Source organism: Oncorhynchus masou, unplaced genomic scaffold (assembly GCF_036934945.1).
Source record: "Oncorhynchus masou masou isolate Uvic2021 unplaced genomic scaffold, UVic_Omas_1.1 unplaced_scaffold_1082, whole genome shotgun sequence".
In the NCBI taxonomy this organism is placed as follows: domain Eukaryota; kingdom Metazoa; phylum Chordata; class Actinopteri; order Salmoniformes; family Salmonidae; genus Oncorhynchus; species Oncorhynchus masou.
This window is the reverse complement of record NW_027000533.1, coordinates 6,870-25,733: the sequence shown is the minus strand read 5'-3', so window position 1 is coordinate 25,733 and position 18,864 is coordinate 6,870. Positions and strand designations below refer to the sequence as shown.

At 53.3% G+C, this 18,864-nt stretch overlaps 1 protein-coding gene, 2 non-coding genes and 2 pseudogenes across 3 annotated transcripts; 4 read left to right on the top strand and 1 right to left on the bottom strand.

Annotated features, from left to right (window-relative positions):
* The first annotated feature begins 2,718 nt into the window (after positions 1–2,718).
* LOC135529031 (U2 spliceosomal RNA) lies at positions 2,719–2,893 on the top strand (annotated as a pseudogene).
* A 517-nt stretch (positions 2,894–3,410) lies between these two features.
* On the top strand, positions 3,411–3,529 carry LOC135529049 (U5 spliceosomal RNA). The gene has a single exon (XR_010453634.1). It is a non-coding gene; the product is annotated as a U5 spliceosomal RNA (small nuclear RNA).
* Positions 3,530–9,181: 5,652 nt separating this feature from the next.
* On the top strand, positions 9,182–9,355 carry LOC135529043 (U2 spliceosomal RNA; annotated as a pseudogene).
* Positions 9,356–9,788: 433 nt separating this feature from the next.
* LOC135529048 (U5 spliceosomal RNA) lies at positions 9,789–9,907 on the top strand. Its single transcript, XR_010453633.1, has one exon. It is a non-coding gene; the product is annotated as a U5 spliceosomal RNA (small nuclear RNA).
* A 3,186-nt stretch (positions 9,908–13,093) lies between these two features.
* Positions 13,094–18,615, bottom strand: LOC135529028 (piggyBac transposable element-derived protein 4-like). Its single transcript, XM_064957977.1, has 4 exons — positions 18,368–18,615; positions 15,552–16,022; positions 14,343–15,322; positions 13,094–13,974 (listed from the first exon to the last, which is right to left on the bottom strand). Exons 1-4 carry the CDS (start codon positions 18,613–18,615, stop codon positions 13,094–13,096), a joined length of 2,580 nt encoding a protein of 859 aa, XP_064814049.1.
* Positions 18,616–18,864: the final 249 nt, after the last annotated feature.

Sequence of the window (18,864 nt, the reverse complement as noted above, 5' to 3'; positions counted from 1 at the left end):
TTGCTGTGTGTGTGTGAGAGCTTTTCTTTGACATCTGTTGGGAAAATGACTGATTTACAGTTCATGGGGGTTGTCTAATCACACATATGAAGTTTTGGACAGATCTGATTTTTTTAACCCTTCCAAACAGCCCCTGAGTCACCAATTATGGCACTTCCGGTTGGCACAGGAAGCTATAAATACACACATGTCTTGACTGACATAGAAACCTAGGGAATCCTGAGTTTTAAGTCTTTAAGTTGAGAATTGACTGATCTACACAGGGTTGAATAATGCAGAGGCCTCGGCACCTTTCGAGGTGATGTACATCCAAATACCTTTTGGGTCAATTTAACCACTTCCGGTTGCTCCAGGAAGCTTAGAATCAACACAGGTAGACCTCATAGTGGTCTGATGGAATGTCATAGAAGACAGGTTCATACAGCATTCATAACCCATAAAGACCCCAGGTTGTATTTAGGGGAGCAGGCAATGTATTCCTATGGGGAGAGAAGTCAATGCACACTGTTTTTTTGTAAACACCTACTTTTAACTGTGAAAGGTTAATGCCACACAGTCAAGGTTAGGCTTGCACAGATGGGGAGGACCTTAGGAACAGTCCTGTGTTTGAATTGTCCTTCTAAACCTAACGGTTCCGCCGCTGTCACCCAAAATCAAATGACATTGTGGTGCAGGCTTCATTGTGGGCCTATTTTTCTCATGGTCGCTGCGCTCAGACCGAGTGAGCTACGGTCAAGCGGGGCACCTCGTTGGACTCGGCCCTGCCTTGGGATTATGTTTATGCCATTGCCTGCTCTCTGTGTCTTTAAACACCACGCTTTGTCACTCCATCCTTGCTGTGTGTGTGTGTGAGAGCTTTTCTTTGACATCTGTTGGGAAAATGACTGATTTACAGTTCATGGGGGTTGTCTAATCACACATATGAAGTTTTGGACAGATCTGATTTTTTTAACCCTTCCAAACAGCCCCTGAGACACCAATTATGGCACTTCCGGTTGGCACAGGAAGCTATAAATAAACTCATATCCTCATTGGGGTATGCCTTTACAGAATCCTGAGTTTTAAGTCTTTACGTTAAGTACTGAGTTATTTACGGAGGGTTTAGTGAGTGTGTGTTATTTCAGAAAATCATAGAAAATCACAGAAATGTCGCAGAGCTCCGCAGCACATTTTAAAAATACTCGTATGAACACCCTGCAACTGGATCTGTAACCGTTGAAAAAAAAAACACCTATATCTGAACATCACGATCTGGTCAACGTACGATTTCGTAAATGACGATAGATAAATGGCCGATTTTTTTTTATTGACACCGGAGGCTCCTTGACTTTGACGTGAAGTGAAAAAATCTTTTTCTCTATTTTCATTTTGGACCTTTAATCCCAGAAATATGGCCATAACTCAAAACCGTTGAGGCCTAGACGCCATCTTGTTCGGGCCATCTTCCCATAATGCCAAACCTACGCTCACCAAGTTTCGGCAGAAATATTTTCGGTTTCCGAGATATGGCACGTCGTGATTCGTGATGTTTTGTCCAATAGCAATATGATTGCTTATGCCCTCTTGTGGGATATTTCGGCATTGCGCAAAATGGGCTAAAATTTGTTTATTTTATTAAACGAAAACCGAATGTCCGACAAAGTTCATTTGATGACTTCCGGTAGGTCTGGCCCCTACCGCTCGCCCGACGCCGTCCCCCGAATTTCTAAAATGTTTTCGGACGTCTAGTAAGGGACCGCACAGTTCCAATATGGACTTTCTCACTAACCATACGGTGATTGTCAAAAAGTTCCCTTAATGTATGGAAGGGAAGGCGGTAGAAGGAGGAAAAAAGAAGAAGAAAAAGAAGGAGACTGTGATGGGGGAGAGCGAGGAGACGGTGAGAGTGGAGAGACTAGAGGAGACAACAACGGAGAGGAAGGAGGTGGAAGTGGTCTTGGCGACGGGTCCGGAAGGAAAGGCGGAAGGGCGAAGGGGTGTGAGGGATTGGGGGGACAGTGAAGCGGTGAGGGCAAGGGTGGAAGAATTGAGAGGGATGGTGGTGGAATTGGTAGAGAGGGAAATGGGAAAGGATTTGGTAGAGAGGGAAATGGGAAAGAATTTGGAAGAAGCTACGTGTGAAGCGATATATCAAAATCCTTTGGTAAATACACCCCCGTGCAAGAGGACAAAGAAGGTGGAACGGGTGGACAGCAGGAGGAGGAGAGGTGGAAAGAGGGGGAGGGGCAGAACGAGGGGGTGGGGAGATAGCGGGGCCCTCGTGGGCCCCCTCATCGTCATCTTTTAAACCCCTCGCTGAACTTGACCTCCCGGGTATGGCTAGAAGTTGGATGATGGAGGGGGAGTCGGATCTCCTATTTGGGGAAGTGACATCCCTGTTCGGAGTCCGGAGAGGGGGTGCGATGGACCTGAGTGTGGGGCTGGTGCCGGGTGCTGTTGCCGTGTTCAGGGGAGGGTGATGGTGGGAGATGGGGGTGATGTAGGGGATTTAGGAGTGGAGGTGGTGTCACAGCTGGCTAGGAAGGAGAAGGGAGCACTGGGTGACATTTGGTGGTATGAAGGAGGCGTATATGGATAGTGTGTAGGTTACTGGTTATTTGTTAGTGGTTTTTGGTTTTGGTTATAGATTATTAGTTTGGAAAGATTGTTTTTAGTTTGTTGATAGTGGATATTTAAGTTGATTTATTGATGATTATTGTTTGATTTTGAATGTAATAAATATATTTTGATTAAAAAAAAATCTGTTCTTATCAGTTTAATATCTGATACGTCCCCCATCGGGGGACCTTATATTAAATGGATTTTTTGAACAGGGAGTCGGAAATGGGGCTTGCTCCGTCCGCTCCACGCATCGACCCGGTATTGCAGTACCTCCGGGAACGGTGCAACACTTTTCTCCCGTTGTCAAGGAAAAGTACAAACTCACAAAGCTATGTAAACAGCTAGCTGCTAGTTAGCTAGCTAGTTGCTAGTTAGCTAGCTAGCAGAAGAAGAGAAGGGAAAAAAACATTCAAACTGAAAGAAGGGCGAAGCACTTTTCAATGGGGTCCCCCGTTTCCCGCCATTTTTGTTTAAAAAAAAAAAAAAAAATAAAAAAAAATTGGGCCAGGATAGTGTGTGTGTGTGTGTGTGTGTGTGTGTCTGTGTGTGTGTGTGTGTGTGTGTGTGTGTCTTTGTCTGTCTCTGTGTGTCTCTCTGTCTCTGTCTCTGTGTGTCTCTCTGTCTGTCTGTCTCTCTGTGTCTCTGTGCTGTCACCTCTGTGTCTCTGTGCCACCTCTTTGTCTCTGTGTCTGTGACCCTCTTTTTATCCACAGCCCTCAAACTCGGAAGAGTGGGTTCCGGGAGCACCCGCGGGAACCCGGCCGAGAGTGCACAGAGTGTGTCTCGGGCCCCGACCTCTGGCTTCCATACAACTCTGGTTTCTCTTCATTACGCACAAGCCTTTCGCCTTTTACTAAAGACTTCCGTGGAGAGGAATAGTTACACGAGTTCAACATATTTTTGGAGTGGCTTTGCTTCTTGCAGAGCCCGGTATCTTGTTTCAAGAGAAATTGACAGAGGTGGGCCAGGATAGTGACTTAAAGACGCATTAGCGACTTTTTCCCAAAAACATCTTTCTTTCTTTCTTTCTTTCTTTCTTTCTTTCTGTCGCCGGGTGGCTGGCTGGCTGGCTGGGGGGAGGGAGGAAGGGTTGGAGACGGCTTTTGCAAACCCGCCGAGTTCTGTCGAGGCCCCCGGGGGCCCGGCGTTTGCAGGGTTCCATTTGTGGGTTATCGCTTCTCGGCCTTTTGGCTCAGAACCAAGCTTGATACTGAGGTATCTTAGAGCCCACTGAGTCAAGAGGTCGAACCAGGAGAGCGGTAAAAACGCTGTTAGTTTTTTTCAATCAAAAAGAACAAAAATAATTAATTTTTGGGGGGAATATTTTTTTCTCTCCATTAGATTTGTTTTGTGGTCGTTGTTTTTTTCCTGGAGGAGTGCGTCATTCTCCTTGTGGGAATGGCGCAGAAGACGACATATGGGTCGGTCCCCGGGACTGGACTCGCAAATACCCTGCGTTTTGCTTGGAGGGAAAAAGAAGTGGAGCCTTTTGGGAGGGAGACATTCGGGAGAACAATCCTTATGGGAACCCTGAAGCTGGAGGTGAGAGATGTGTTTTGCCTTCAAGGCAACTCATTAGAAGGAACCTTTGATGTTGCCTTTTACACAGAGAAGAAACACGATGAGGTGTTGAAGAAAGCGAAAGAGGTGGGGAGTGCAAAACCAATGTGCCTTTATGAGGTGAAGAGCTTGGCGAAGAATAACTTTCGAGTTGTCACAGTTAACATGTACAACCCATATGTGAAGGATGAGGAGGTGAGGGCTTTCCTGGGGAGGTATATGGACAACGTCTCCTCAGGAAGGCCCATCAAGGATTCAATGGGATTTTGGACTGGGAGGAGAGGGTTTCAGGCCCTCCTCAGGGAAGATCCTAAGGGGGTGGGAGGGTACCTTCATCCCCCAGCCATGTTCTCCCTGGGGGCTGACAGGGGGACATTGTACTATGCGCGTCAGCCCCCGTTCTGCAGGCGCTGTATGGCCTACGGACACATCCTGGCCTCGTGCAGCACTAGAAAGTGTAGGTTTTGTGGGTCTGGGGAGCACGAGGCCAAGGACTGCGGCGAGCCGAAGGCGTGCCACGGGTGTGGCTCCACTCAGCACCTGTGGCGCGATTGCCCGGCTCGCCAGAGGTCGTACGCGTCTGCAGTTGGAGGGGGAGCAGGAGCGGGGGATGGGGGAAGAAGAGGGGGGGACGGAGGGCTTTTTTCGGCGAAGAGGGCTGGCCCGGAGGGCAAGAAAAGAGAAGAGGAGAAAAAAGAGACAAGAGAAGGAAAGAAGAAGGAATCCAAGGGAGTGGAAGAACGTGGTGGATCAACGGCGGAGGAGTGGTGGGAGTGGGGGTGTCTGTGGCAGGACCTGAGGGGGAGGGGGTGCCAGTGGCAGGACCTGTGGGGGTGTCTGTGGCAGGACCTGTGGGGGGGGAGGGGGTGTCTGTGGCAGGACCTGAGGGGAGGGAGGGGGTGCCTGTGGCAGGACCTGTGGGGGGGGAGGGGTTGCCAGTGGCAAGTCCTGTGGGGGGGGTGGAGGGGGGGTGAGGGACTGGGGAGACAGTATGTCGAGCTTCCTGGTGGAGGAGATGAGGGAAATGGTGGAGGAGTTAGCGGGGAAGAGGGGTGATGTCTCCCCGCTACCTCCTACACCGACAAAAGAGAAAAAGAAGAGGAAGGGGAGTGGGGCAGGCAGGGAGGGGGGAGTAGATGGGGAGGGGGGAGCTAAGAGAGGGATGGGGGAGAGGAATGTCTATTTAAACTCTCTCTTCTCCTCAGCCCCTGGCCTACTAGTGGAGGGGGAGAGCCAGGAGATGGACCAGGGCTGTTTGTCTGGGGGGGAATCCCAGCTCCTATTTGAGGGGATGGGGTCCCCTAATCTCAGACAAGCAGCCTGCAGGGAGAGTGTTGGTGAAGGACCCGGGATGCAGGGCACTCCAAGACCTAACACCTTGCCTGCATCCTGGGTCGGAGAGATGGAGGAGAACGGGGGGACGTCAGGAGAGGACGTCCCTGCCGGTTGAGAAGGACCAGGGGAGCATCGGGTGAGTCTCCTGTTTTTTCTTTGGGTTTTGGGTTTTATAGTCGGTTATTGTTAAATAAATATGTCTGTTTCTTTTCTTAGTTTAAATGTTCGTGGGTTAAGGGACTTTGTTAAAAGGAGGGCGGTATTTTGTTATTTAGAAGGGGTGGGTTTTGATTTCTGTTTTTTACAGGAGGTTCACCTGAGGGATGGTGGGGATGTGAATAGGTTTAGGAGGGAGTGGGATAAGGGGGAATCTTTTTGGGGCATAGGAGGGGTGCACTCAACAGGAGTAGGGATTTTGTGTGGGAATAGAGAGATTAAGCATTTGTCATAGTGCAGGGTAGAGTTATGGGGATAGATGTAGAGTTTAGAGGAGTTAGGTATAGGTTAATTGGGGTATATGGACCACAGGTGGCGTCAGACAGGAGGGAGATGGTGGACTGTCTGGCGCCCCTGTGTGTTACAAATAGGCACTTGGTGATAGGAGGGGATTTTAATATAGATTTAGGAGTAGGGGGTGACAGTAGTGCAGGCTCCATCACCGGGCTAATGGCTTGCCATGGTCTGGTTGATGGTGGCCTGCATACTACTCCGGTAATGGTCGGTCCTACATGGCGCAACTCCAGGGGGGTTGCGCGGAGGCTCGACTATATTTTTCTATCCAGGTCTTTGGGTCAGTTGTCTGGGCGGCTGTTGCCTGTTTTCTTCTCGGATCACGACGGGGTGTTTCTGCAGGTGGGGTCGCCAGTCTGCCTCTTCGGTAGGGGGTACTGGAAGCTAGACCGGGATATACTGGAGGAGCAGGCTTTCGTCGACGCATTTTTGTGTTTCTTTCGAAGGCTTGACGGCCTCCGGTCTATGTGCGAGGGGGTGTTGGAGTGGTGGGATATAGTTAAGGCGAGGATTAGGGCTTTTATAATAGGCTATTGTAAAAGGAAAAAGAGGGAGGAAAGGAGGGAGGTGGATCGTCTCCAAAGGTTAATCGAACTCGAGTACGAGGCAGGCAACCTCGGCGGGTCGATTGACTGGGAGAGATCCTCTGCCCTAAAGGCGCAACTCAGGGAGCTGCAGGAGCTGAAGACTCGAGCTTTTCTGGAGCGTGAGCATAGTGGCTTTCTAGAACATAATGAGACTTGTTCCGCTATGTTCTTTAAGTCGGTTAGGGCCAGGCAGAGTAGGAGAGTAATGCATGGCATTAGAAAAGAAGACGGTAGTATAGTTAGAAAACCAGAGGAAATGGTCAGGGTGACAACTGATCATTTCCGAGGGTTTTTTAAAGAAAGGGAGATAGATGTAGAGCAGGGAAACGTGTTTTTAGAACACTTGTCCCGGCGGTTGCCGGAGGACATTAGAGACGTGATGGAGGCCCAGATCTCACTAGAAGAGGTTGAGAGCACCCTTAGGAGGATGGGAAAAGGGAAGGTGCCTGGGATGGACGGGCTGCCGGCTGAGTTTTACCTCAAGTTTTGGGGTATACTTGGACCAGTGGTCCTCGAAGTCGAAGGCCATCCTTGAAGGTGTGCTGTCACTTCTTTATAAGAAGGGGAAGCAACCGACCTTGGCAACTGGCGGCCGTTGACCATGCTGTGCGTAGATTACAAGATTCTTGCAAAGGTTTTAGCAGACCGGTTGCGCACAGCCCTTCCCTACGTCGTCCACGAGGATCAGGCGTGCGGGGTAGAGGGCCGTTCTATAAGATAGAACCTACAGTTGATCAGGGACTCCATCGCCTGGGTTGAAGATAGAGGGCTGCCTTTAATGGTAGCAGCGCTTGATCAGGCGAAAGCTTTTGATCGCGTGAATAGATCTTTTCTATTCAGGGTGTTAGGTAGATTAGGATTTGGGGAGAAATACATAGGATGGATCCGTACTTTGTATGTCGGAGCGGGGTGCCGAGTGAGTGTAAACAGTCATTTAGGTGATGTTTTTGACCTCTCGTCTGGGGTCAGGCAGGGATGCCCACTCTCGGCTCTCCTCTTCGTTCTGTACATGGAGCCTCTGGGGGCTGCCATTAGGGCAGACACAGGGGTGGAGGGTTTGTTGATCCCTGGGAGCGGTGGGCTGCGTGTTAAGATGACGCAGTACGCCGACGACACTTCCTTGCTGTTATGCAAGGACTCGTGCTTGACAAGGTCTCTTGCCATCATTGGGGACTTCACCCGAGCGTCGGGGGCGGTTCTTAACCATGCAAAGTCTTCCGTTAAGTTTTTCGGAAGATGGCGCGGTAGGACGGATGTGCCCGGAGGGTTATCTCTCTGCGAGGGGCCTCTGAGGATTCTCGGGGTCCATTTTGAGACCTCCGGCTCAGCGACGCTGAACTGGAACATGGGTATCGCAGTGGTACAGAGGAAGCTAGCAATGTGGAAGGCTAGGTCTTTGTCCTTTATAGGTAAGGTCCTTGTCTTGAAGGTGGATGTATTGCCATCTCTTTTGTACTTGGCATACATCTACCCGTTGCCGGCTTGTCTGAGAAGGCCTCTAGTGAGGCTCGTGTTTCAGTTCATGTGGGGTGGCAGGTACGAGTGGGTCGCCAGGGCTCGCATGCTCTGTCCCATCGGGGAGGGAGGTAGGGGATACCACATTTCCCCTCAAGATGGACGCAATTTTTGTTTCGTTTCTGTTGACGGAGCTTGCAAATCCGGTTATACACCCGTCCGGTTACCTCCTGCGGGTGTTCTTCTCAATGGTGTGGTCTAACGCGGGTCCTCGGGCGGAACAGCTGCCGTGGCACTTTGGCCATGCGGCCAAGTGGCTATGTGCGCACCCCAAGGTTGAAGTTGCCCGAGTAGGTTTAGATCACAGGCACCTGTACGAGGATGTCAGACAGGCAGGGAGTCCTGCGCCTGTAGCGGGCATCTCGTCAGTGGTCTGGGAGGAGTGCAGGCGCGGGGCCTGGACAACAGGCTCAAGGACCTGAATTGGTTGAGCCTCCACAAGTGCTTGCCGGTACGAGCTATTATGTACCGGCATAGCTTTGACGCGATCCCCACCTGCCCAAGATCTGCTTGTGGCAGGGAGGAGACTGTGCGCCATGCCTTTTGGGACTGTGCCTTTGCCGGAGTGGTATGGGCTAGGGCACGGGTGTTGATAGGTTTGGTTAGGAGCGATTTTGTAGTAACGTGGGCTAGGTTAGAGAGAGGCGTAGGGAGAGCGAGGGGTACTGATAGGGACAGGTTTCTGCTCTGGCTTCTCATGAGTCTCTTTAAAAAGGGACTGTGGGAAGCCAGGCAGAATTTAGTTAAGACAGGGAGAGACTGGGGGGTGGAAGGGATAGTAAGGAGGGTGGAAAGTGATGTGAGGGGGAGGATGAAGAGGGGAGGAGAGGAAGTGGGGCAGCATGCGGCACGGGGAGAGGTGGAAGGGGGATTAGGGCTGGGAGTGTTCTAGGGTAGTAAGGGGATAGATTAGGGACGGGGAGATAGGGAATGGTTAGGTATTGGTTAGGTATGACGGGTATGACGATGCTCCCCTGAGGTTTGTTTTTGTTTGGGTGTTTGGTGATGGTGTATTGTAAATAGTATGAATGAGAATTATGATTTGTAAGTATGAATGGTATTGAATGTAATAAATTATTTTTAAAAAAAAAAAAATCTGTTCTTATCAGTTTAATATCTGATACGTCCCCCATCGGGGACCTTATATTAAATGGATTTTTTGAACAGGGAGTCGGAAATGGGGCTTGCTCCGTCCGCTCCACGCATCGACCCGGTATTGCAGTACCTCCGGGAACGGTGCAACACTTTTCTCCCGTTGTCAAGGAAAAGTACAAACTCACAAAGCTATGTAAACAGCTAGCTGCTAGTTAGCTAGCTAGTTGCTAGCTAGCTAGCAGAAGAAGAGAAGGGAAAAAAACATTCAAACTGAAAGGAGGGCGAAGCGCTTTTCAATGGGGTCCCCCGTTTCCCGCCATTTTTGTTAAAAAAAAAATTGGGCCAGGATGTGTGTGTGTGTGTGTGTGTGTGTGTGTGTTTGTGTGTGTGTCTCTGTCTGTCTCTCTGTCTCTGTGTCTCTGTGCCACCTCTGTGTCTCTGTGCCACCTCTGTGTCTCTGTGTCTGTGACCCTCTTTTTATCCACAGCCCTATCAAACTCGGAAGAGTGGGTTCCGGGAGCACCCGCGGGAACCCGGCCGAGAGTGCACAGAGTGTGTCTCGGGCCCCGACCTCTGGCTTCCATACAACTCTGGTTTCTCTTCATTACGCACAAGCCTTTCGCCTTTTACTAAAGACTTCCGTGGAGAGGAATAGTTACACGAGTTCAACATATTTTTGGAGTGGCTTTGCTTCTTGCAGAGCCCGGTATCTTGTTTCAAGAGAAATTGACAGAGGTGGGCCAGGATAGTGACTTAAAGACGCATTAGCGACTTTTTCCCAAAAACATCTTTCTTTCTTTCTTTCTTTCTTTCTGTCGCCGGGTGGCTGGCTGCGGACGAGCCTCGTCGGAGGATACAGGCTCGCCCCGTAGGACTTTGGACGCGGACGCGGCCCGTGCGGGGAGACGCTGCCTTCTTTGGATCAAGGGCTTCACGAGCACCTTTCCGAGCTGCTCCAGGAACACCCTCCTCTTGTTCCGCTTCCCAGGCATCCAGTCGGGGTTGATCTCTCGCCATATGACAAAGGCGATGTAGGAGGACACGTCGAGGATGTTGTGGAAGATGACCAGGGGCCAGCGGGCGGTCATCCGTCTGCAGCTGTAGGTCCCGACCAACTTGTCTAGGTTGTCCACGCCGCCCTTGTTGCGGTTGTAGTCTAGGACGAGACCTGTCTGCCCTTGGACTGGAGCAGCGCGGGAGGGAGCTCGGGCTTGTTCTTTCGCACCGTGCCCATCATGGTGAGGTCCCTCTCGAGGAGCCGCTGCCGAGTTCGTAGGAGGTGAAGAAATTGTCGCAGGTGACGTTGTGACCGGCCGGCAGTCCCCGGTCAGATCGGGACGACGCGCGCGCCCTGGTTCTTCTCGGGGCCTCCGCCGGCCGCCTTGCCGGTGTACACCTGCATCTTCCAAGCGTAGCTGGACTTGGCGTCGCAGGCCACCCACGACTTGATGCCGTATTTGGCCGGGCTTGCTGGGAATGTACTGTCGGAAAGGACAGCGTCCTTTCGGGCGGGGGAGAGGGGGAGGGAGAGGAGAGGAGAGGAGATTAGCAGCGTCATCGTTATTACTGGCTCACCATCAGTGCGCACCGCGTTAACGTTACCGCCCGTGCTACTACTGCCGATTGCTACTACTGCCCGTGCTACTACTGCCGATTGCTACTACTGCCCGTGCTACTACTGCCCGTGCTCTCTATGCTACACGTACAAACACAGATACATTGACCGCTACCGCGCTCTCTATGCTTACACGTACAAAACACAGATACATAAGACTGCCCGTGCTCTCTATGCTTACACGTACAAAACACAGATACATAAGACTGCCCGTGCTCTCTATGCTTACACGTACAAAACACAGATACATAGACGGTACCTCTGAACGGGACCAGTTGTTCGTCCACCGTCACTTCGGGCCCCGGGTTGTAGAGGGCCTGCAGCCTCTCCTCCCACAGGTCCCACACCTCTCGTACGGCCGCCAGTCTGTCGGTGGCGAGTCTCGCGGGTCTCGACTGGCGGTCGTCGACCGCAGCAGCCTCGAGTACTTGTGAAACACCTTGAGCGGCATGGTGGCGCGGAACACGGTCCTGCCGCTCTCGGCGTCCCACAGGCTGGCCGCGGCCCGCCTCGGGACCTGTAGACGCCGGCTAGGATCAGCAGCCCTACGTAGGCGCGCAGGTCGGTGGAGTCCATGGGTCGCCAGCCGTCGCCGTATTTTCTCACCCCCTGCAGATTCGTCATGTCCACAATTATCCTTTCTATCGCCGGTGTGACAAACAGCCGGAAGGCGGACGCGATGTCGATCGCTCGCGACTCGGCGTAGGCCGTGGGGCCCGGCGTCACGGCGGGCCGGGCCTGCGGACGGCGCGGGGCCGGTCCGGGCCGCGATAGGCCGCCGAGGACCATTTGATTTTGCCGTTTTTGACAGCAACGTCTCCCTTTCTCGCTCTGGCTCTCTGGCTCTGTCTCGCTCTCTGTCTCTGGCTCGCTCTCTGTCTGGCTGATGTCTTGCACTCGGGCAGCGGCCGCGTCTCCCTCTCGCTCTTCCTCCGAAGAAGAGCATGACCGCGCAGTCGTCGTCGTCGTCTTCGTAGTCGTCCGCGTCGCGCTCGGGGTTGTATTCCTCGCCGTCTTCATCTTCCGAAACGTCCTCCTCTTCGGAATCGCAGTAGTCTTCTTCGTCTTCTTGGTCGACGCTGGAGGATATCTGTTCCAGGACCTGAGCCGCGCTGAAACCAGGACTGCGAGGCGTCGTAGGCAGAGGGCTCGCGCTCGCGGGGTCGTATTCCTCGTCGCCGTCGTTGTCCTCGTCGTCCTCGTCCTCATCATCGTCCTCATCTTCTTCTTCTTCTTCTTTTTCTTCTTCTTCTTATTCTTCTTCTTCTTCCTGACAATATTAGTAGGCTCTCTACGCCCTGCTTACAGTCGTAGGCGGAGGGCTCACGCTCGGCGGGGTCGTATTCCTCCTCCTCGTCGTCCTCGTCGTCGTCGTCTTCTGCTTCTTCTTCTTCTTCTTCTTCTTCTACTTCTTCTTATTCTTCTTCCTGACAATATTAGTAGCCTCTCTACGCCCCGCTTACGGTGGCCACGTGAATGGGACGAGGCGCGTGGTCGGCCCTGCCTGTCTGCTCCTTCGGCCCCTTCGGGTCCCATCCGGAACGCTCGGCTGACCTCCCAGTGTGATTGCACCGAGGTCGTGCACTCAGTTGTCGGGGACAAGTGAGTGGGGCCTGACAGGGTCACTCTGACCCGGCCCAGACAGAGGGGGAACAACTCCTAACAACAGGGCCGGGGGTCACTCTGACCCGGCACCACACAGGGACAGGAGGGTTACAACATACACCTTGCTAACGCCGCCGGGGTCTCTGACCCACACAGACACTGGGAATCAACTCGTAAAGCTTGGCCGGGGTAACTCTGACCCGCCGAAGGCAAGGGGGAAGGTTGTGTAACAACAGCCATACCCAAAAGGCACAATTTCCACAACCAAGGGAAGGTAGTTTGATGGGGGCGTTTTAGAATCGATATCCAAACTCACACGGGGACAGAGAGCCCGGCCGCACTCTGACCCCTCTGACGTCACTATGACCCCCGCCCACACAGGGACAGGAGGGTTACAACATACACCTTGCTAACGCCGCAGGGGTCACTCTGACCCCACTGACGTCACTATGACCCCGCCCACACAGACCCTCCCGTTGTCCTCCTATTATGCCTAGCACACAGTGTCCCCCCCCTGGGTCACCCTGTCCCGTCTTGGCTAAAGGCCCAGTGGGCACAAGTGTGACAGTATGGGTGTGAACAGCCTTTGCAGATGTATTTCTTACACCTGCAGCACGTGGTGTGTGTCTTGGCGTCCTTCTTGGGTGGGCAGAGCTGACACCTCTTCCTCTTACTCGCCCCCAGCGGGGCGGCCGGGTGGCGACTGCGGCGGCGGCCGGGCCGGCGGCTCGCTCCGGGGCTTGCGGACGAGCCTCGTCGGCGGATACACGCCGCCCCGTAGGACTTTGACGAGCGCGGACGCGGCCGGTGCGGGGAGACGCTGCCTTCTTTGGATCAAGGGCTTCACGAGCGCCTTTCCGAGCTGCTCCAGGAACACCCTCCTCTTGTTCCGCTTCCCAGGCATCCAGTCGGGGTTGATCTCTCGCCATATGACAAAGGCGTTGTAGGAGGACACGTCGAGGATGTTGTGGAAGATGACCAGGGGCCAGCGGGCGGTCATCCGTCTGCAGCTGTAGGTCCCGACCACCTTGTCTAGGTTGTCCACGCCGCCCTTGTTGCGGTTGTAGTCTAGGATGAGGGCCGGCTTCCGGTCTCGGCGATCGCTAACGTCGGGCTCCGCGTGCCGCGTGCTCAGAAGTAGCACGTTCTTATTTCTCTTTGCCAGGTAGGACACTAGAGTGGCGGTGGGCGTGAAGGCGAACCTGGAGGACGAGACCTGTCTGTCCTTGGACTGGAGCAGCGCGGGAGGGAGCTCGGGCTTGTTCTTTCGCACCGTGCCCACCATGGTGAGGTCCCTCTCGAGGAGCCGCTGCCCGAGTTCGTAGGAGGTGAAGAAATTGTCGCAGGTGACGTTGTGACCGGCCGGCAGTCCCTCGGTCAGATCGAGGACCACGCGCGCGCCCTGGTTCTTCTCGGGGCCTCCGCCGGCCGCCTTGCCGGTGTACACCTGCATCTTCCAAGCGTAGCTGGACTTGGCGTCGCAGGCCACCCACGACTTGATGCCGTATTTGGCCGGTTTGCTGGGAATGTACTGTCGGAAAGGACAGCGTCCTTTCGGGCGGGGGGGAGATGGGAGGGAGAGGAGAGGGAGAGGAGAGGGAGAGGAGATTAGCAGCGTCATCGTTATTACTGGCTCACCATCGGGGCGCACCGCGTTTACGTTACCGCCCGTGCTACTACTGCCCGTGCTACTACTGCTCGTGCTACTACTGCCCGTGCTACTACTGCCGATTGCTACTACTGCCGATTGCTACTACTGCCCGTGCTACTACTGCCCGTGCTCTCTATGCTACACGTACAAACACAGATACATTGACCGCTACCGCGCTCTCTATGCTTACACGTACAAAACACAGATACATAAGACTGCCCGTGCTCTCTATGCTTACACGTACAAAACACAGATACATAGACGGTACCTCTGAACGGGACCAGTTGTTCGTCCACCGTCACTTCGGGCCCCGGGTTGTAGAGGGCCTGCAGCCTCTCCTCCCACAGGTCCCACACCTCTCGTACGGCCGCCAGTCTGTCGGTGGCGAGTCTCGCGGGTCTCGACTGGCGGTCGTCGAATCGCAGCAGCCTCGAGTACTTGTGAAACACCTTGAGCGGCATGGTGGCGCGGAACACGGTCCTGCCGCTCTCGGCGTCCCACAGGCTGGCCGCGGCCTCGCCTCGGGACCTGTAGACGCCGGCTAGGATCAGCAGCCCTACGTAGGCGCGCAGGTCGGTGGAGTCCATGGGTCGCCAGCCGTCGCCGTATTTTCTCACCCCCTGCAGATTCGTCATGTCCACAATTATCCTTTCTATCGCCGGTGTGACAAACAGCCGGAAGGAGGACGCGATGTCGATCGCTCGCGACTCGGCGTAGGCCGTGGGGCCCGGCGTCACGGCGGGGCCGGGCCTGCGGACGGCGCGGGGCCGGTCCGGGCCGCGATAGGCCGCGGAGGACCATTTGATTTTGCCGTTTTTTGACAGCAACGTCTCCCTTTCTCGCTCTGGCTCTCTGGCTCTGTCTCGGTCTCTGTCTCTGGCTCGCTCTCTGTCTGGCTGGATGTCTCGCACTCGGGCAGCGGCCGCGTCTCCCTCTCGCTCTTCCTCCGAAGAGGAGCACGACCGCGAGTAGTCGTCGTCGTCTTCGTAGTCGTCGGCGTCGCGCTCGGGGTTGTATTCCTCGCCGTCTTCATCTTCCGAAACGTCCTCCTCTTCGGAATCGCAGTAGTCTTCTTTGTCTTCTTGGTGGACGCTGGAGGATATCTGTTCCAGGACCTGAGCCGCGCTGAAACCAGGACTGCGAGGCGTCGTAGGCGGAGGCTCGCGCTCGGCGGGGTCGTATTCCTCTCGTCGTCCGTCGTCGTCCTCGTCCTCATCATCGTCCTCATTTCTTCTTCTTCTTTTTCTTCTTCTTCCTGAACATACTTTACAGTAGGCATCTAAATCTCGGTGAGAAGGATTGCTTTATCCTATCCTAGGTATTCCTGCTTACAGTCGTAGGCGGAGGGAGTTTGTTCCACCGCCAGAGCAACGAACAGTTTTGGGGCTCTGTCTTCCTCAGTCGTCGAGCAGGCCAGAGGTGGATGAACGCAGTGCCCTTGTTTGGGTGTCGTCAGAGTCGTACTGCGGTGGCTCGCGCTCCGTAGGCAGGAGGAATCATCATCCTCATCTTCTTCTTCTTATTATTCTTCTTCTTCTTCTTCTTCTTCTTCTTCTTCTTCCTGACAATATTAGTAGGCTCTCTACGCCCCCGCCGGTGGCCAGTCGTGAAGGACGGAGGGCGGCCCGCTGTCTCTTCCTTCGTCTTCGGGTTCTCGCTCGGCTGGCCTCCCGTGTCTTGCACCTTCTTCTTCTTCTTCTTCTTTCTTCCTGACAAATTAGTAGCTCTACGGGGTCTTACGGTGGCCACGTGAATGGGACGAGGCGCGTGGGGGGAACCCTGCCTGTCTGCAGGGCCCTTCGGGTCCCATCCGACCCGCACCACCAGGTGATTGCACCGAGGGTGCACTGAGTTGTCGGGGACAAGTGAGTGGGGCCTGACGGGGTCACTCTGACCCGTCCCAGACAGAGGGGGGGAACAACTCCTAACAACAGGGCCTGGGGTCACTCTGACCCGGCACCACACAGGGACAGGAGGGTTACAACATACACCTTGCTAACGCCGCCGGGGTCTCTCTGACCCGTCCCAGACAGAGGGGGGGAACAACTCCTAACAACAGGGCCTGGGGTCACTCTGACCCGGCACCACACAGGGACAGGAGGGTTACAACATACACCTCGCTAACGCCGCCGGGGTCTCTCTGACCCACACACACACACTGGGAATCAACTCGTAAAGCTTGGCCGGGGTAACTCTGACCCGCCGAAGGCAAGGGGGAGGTTGTGTAACAACAGCCATACCCAAAAGGCACAATTTCCACAACCAAGGGAAGGTAGTTTGAACTCGTAAAGCTTGCCGGGGGTAACTCTGACCCGCCGAAGGCAAGGGGGAAGGTTGTGTAACAACAGCCATACCCAAAAGGCACAATTTCCACAACCAAGGGAAGGTAGTTTGAAGGGGGCGTTTTTAGAATCGATATCCAAACTCACACGGGGACAGAGAGCCCGGGCGGTCTGACCCCTCGCACACAGGGCCCTTGCCCACCAGGGAAGGTGGCGTTACAACATAATTCTAACGCCGCAGGATGTTTGACTAGTATCCACCAGGGACAGGAGTGTTACAAGTAATGAATGCGGGGTAACCTGAAAAGGCACAATGACCCCGCCCCACAGGGAAGGTAGTTTGAAGGGTACACCTTGCTAACGAATCGATACTCCAAACTCACACGGGGACACGGGGACAGGATACACTACACCGGAGCTAACGCCCCGGGGTCACTCTGACCCCGCCGAGACAACAGGGGAGGGTTACAACGCATTCACCTTGTACCACACTAACACCAGGTGGGTCACATCCTGCCCCAGAAGTCACTATGGCGCCACGCCCACACAGGGACGAAGTGACAGGCTGTACACCTTGCACGCCGCCGGGGTCACTCTGACCCCTTATCAACTAACTATTTCCAAAGGTATTCAAAAGTATTGTAAAACTATAGAAATAACATATCTGTTGGTTACGACCACTGTGTCTGGTCATGATAGTAATCCTAACCATCCTGACCCGGTCTGTTTCACATGACCCCCGCCCACACAGGGACAGGAGTGGCTACAACTTACACCTTGTCTATTAGTTTGTCACTCCATACACACGGACCTAGGGCATCTCTGTGTCTACAATCGGAACTGCCCCGGGTTGTCTGACCCGCCGAGACAACGGAAGGGTTATTGCATTCATTACTTGTACCACATTACCACCAGGTGGATATAGTCATACATCCATCCCAATGTAAATTCACTAAGTACCTGAAATAGACATTGGGCAAGTGGCCCTGTCTGTGTAAGTGCTGGAGTGAACAGTCTATCCTATGGGGGATATGAAACACTAACTATGCCTTCCAAAAGTATTCTAAAAGTATTGTAAAACTATAGAAATAACATATCTGTTGGTTAGGACCACTGTGTCTGGTGAGCATGATAGTAATCCTAACCATCCTGTCACCCGGTGTGTTTCAGCATGTACCTTCCCGTGTCCCCCTACAGTTGGTTTCATGTCCTTCTTCGTCCTATGTAGGTGATAGTGGCTGCACTTCTCCCCTGTCTATTATTAGTTTGTCTCTCATACACACTGTCCTAGTCTCTGGCTAAATATCTCTGTGTCTATAATAAATGCACCTGACTTAGGCTACAATATGATACTCTGTCTCAGTCTCACAGAGTGCATTCGGGAGTTGCTTGCTAGGGCTGACTAATTCACCATGTCTGTCATGGGTATGTGCTACATTTCCATCCCAATGTAAGCACTAAGTTGTACCTGAAATAGAGTTGGGCAAGTGATGCATAAGTGCTACCCCTCGTCTGTGTAAGTGCTGGGAGTGCACAGTCTATCCTATGGGGGATATGAAACACTGCAAGGTATGCCTTGCATAGTAATGACTGAAAGACAGGTGTAGGGGTAGAGATGAATAGTCAATGTAACAACAGGCACTGAACTGTGAGAAGGGCTGTTGAGCTTTTTATTCATATTCTGTGTCATCAGTACATGCTGTACAGTGAATGTGTAATGATTTGAAATGAGCCTCAGGTCTTGGTAGCTGGCAGTGGAGTCCATGTCTTGAGGGCTGGCTGTTCCATCAATGGCTGTGGAGACTGGCCACATAAGGCTATGGGGGCCATGTCCAGGTTGGATCAGTGTCTTTCCACTTGTGTGTGTGTAGTGTGAATAGGATGGTGATGTTCTCTTTTTAACCTTTTCGTATCTATACTTTGCTTACTCTTCTCCTCTCCTCGCTGACTTGACGGGGGATTGTGATGCGTGATGGAGCAGCTGCCCCGGTTCAATGTGAACATGTCTCACGGGATAGTCGCACAAACTTTCCACTCTCGGGAGACGTAGCACGCCATGATGGCTAATAGGGCGTCGAGATGGTGGTAGTGCGTTAACGGCACATACATGGGTCTGGTGAAGAGACTGTCCGTTGGGCCTATAGTCACATCGCCACCTTCGGCGCTGCCGGCTCTCACGTTCACACGGTCCAGCTTTTCCTTCTCGTAATCTGTCAGGGTCCTGTCCTTCAAGAGGAGGCAGTCGTACCAGGCTGCCATAGCCTTAGTAAAGGCTGCGGTTACCTGAGGTGGATGAAGGAGTTACGAGGGTAGGATAGGATAGGGGCTAAGCTTAGGTTGTCCTAAGAGTTTGATTAGAGAGCGAAGATAGTTGTAGTTGCTGTCAGAGAGCTATTCAGAGGTTTGCAATGTCTCTGTTGAAACCTCTATAACCAACGTCGTCTTCTTTCTGTGTGTATGGCTAATGGACTGATATTACCCCCTGAGTGTGTGAGGACTGGAGGCTCC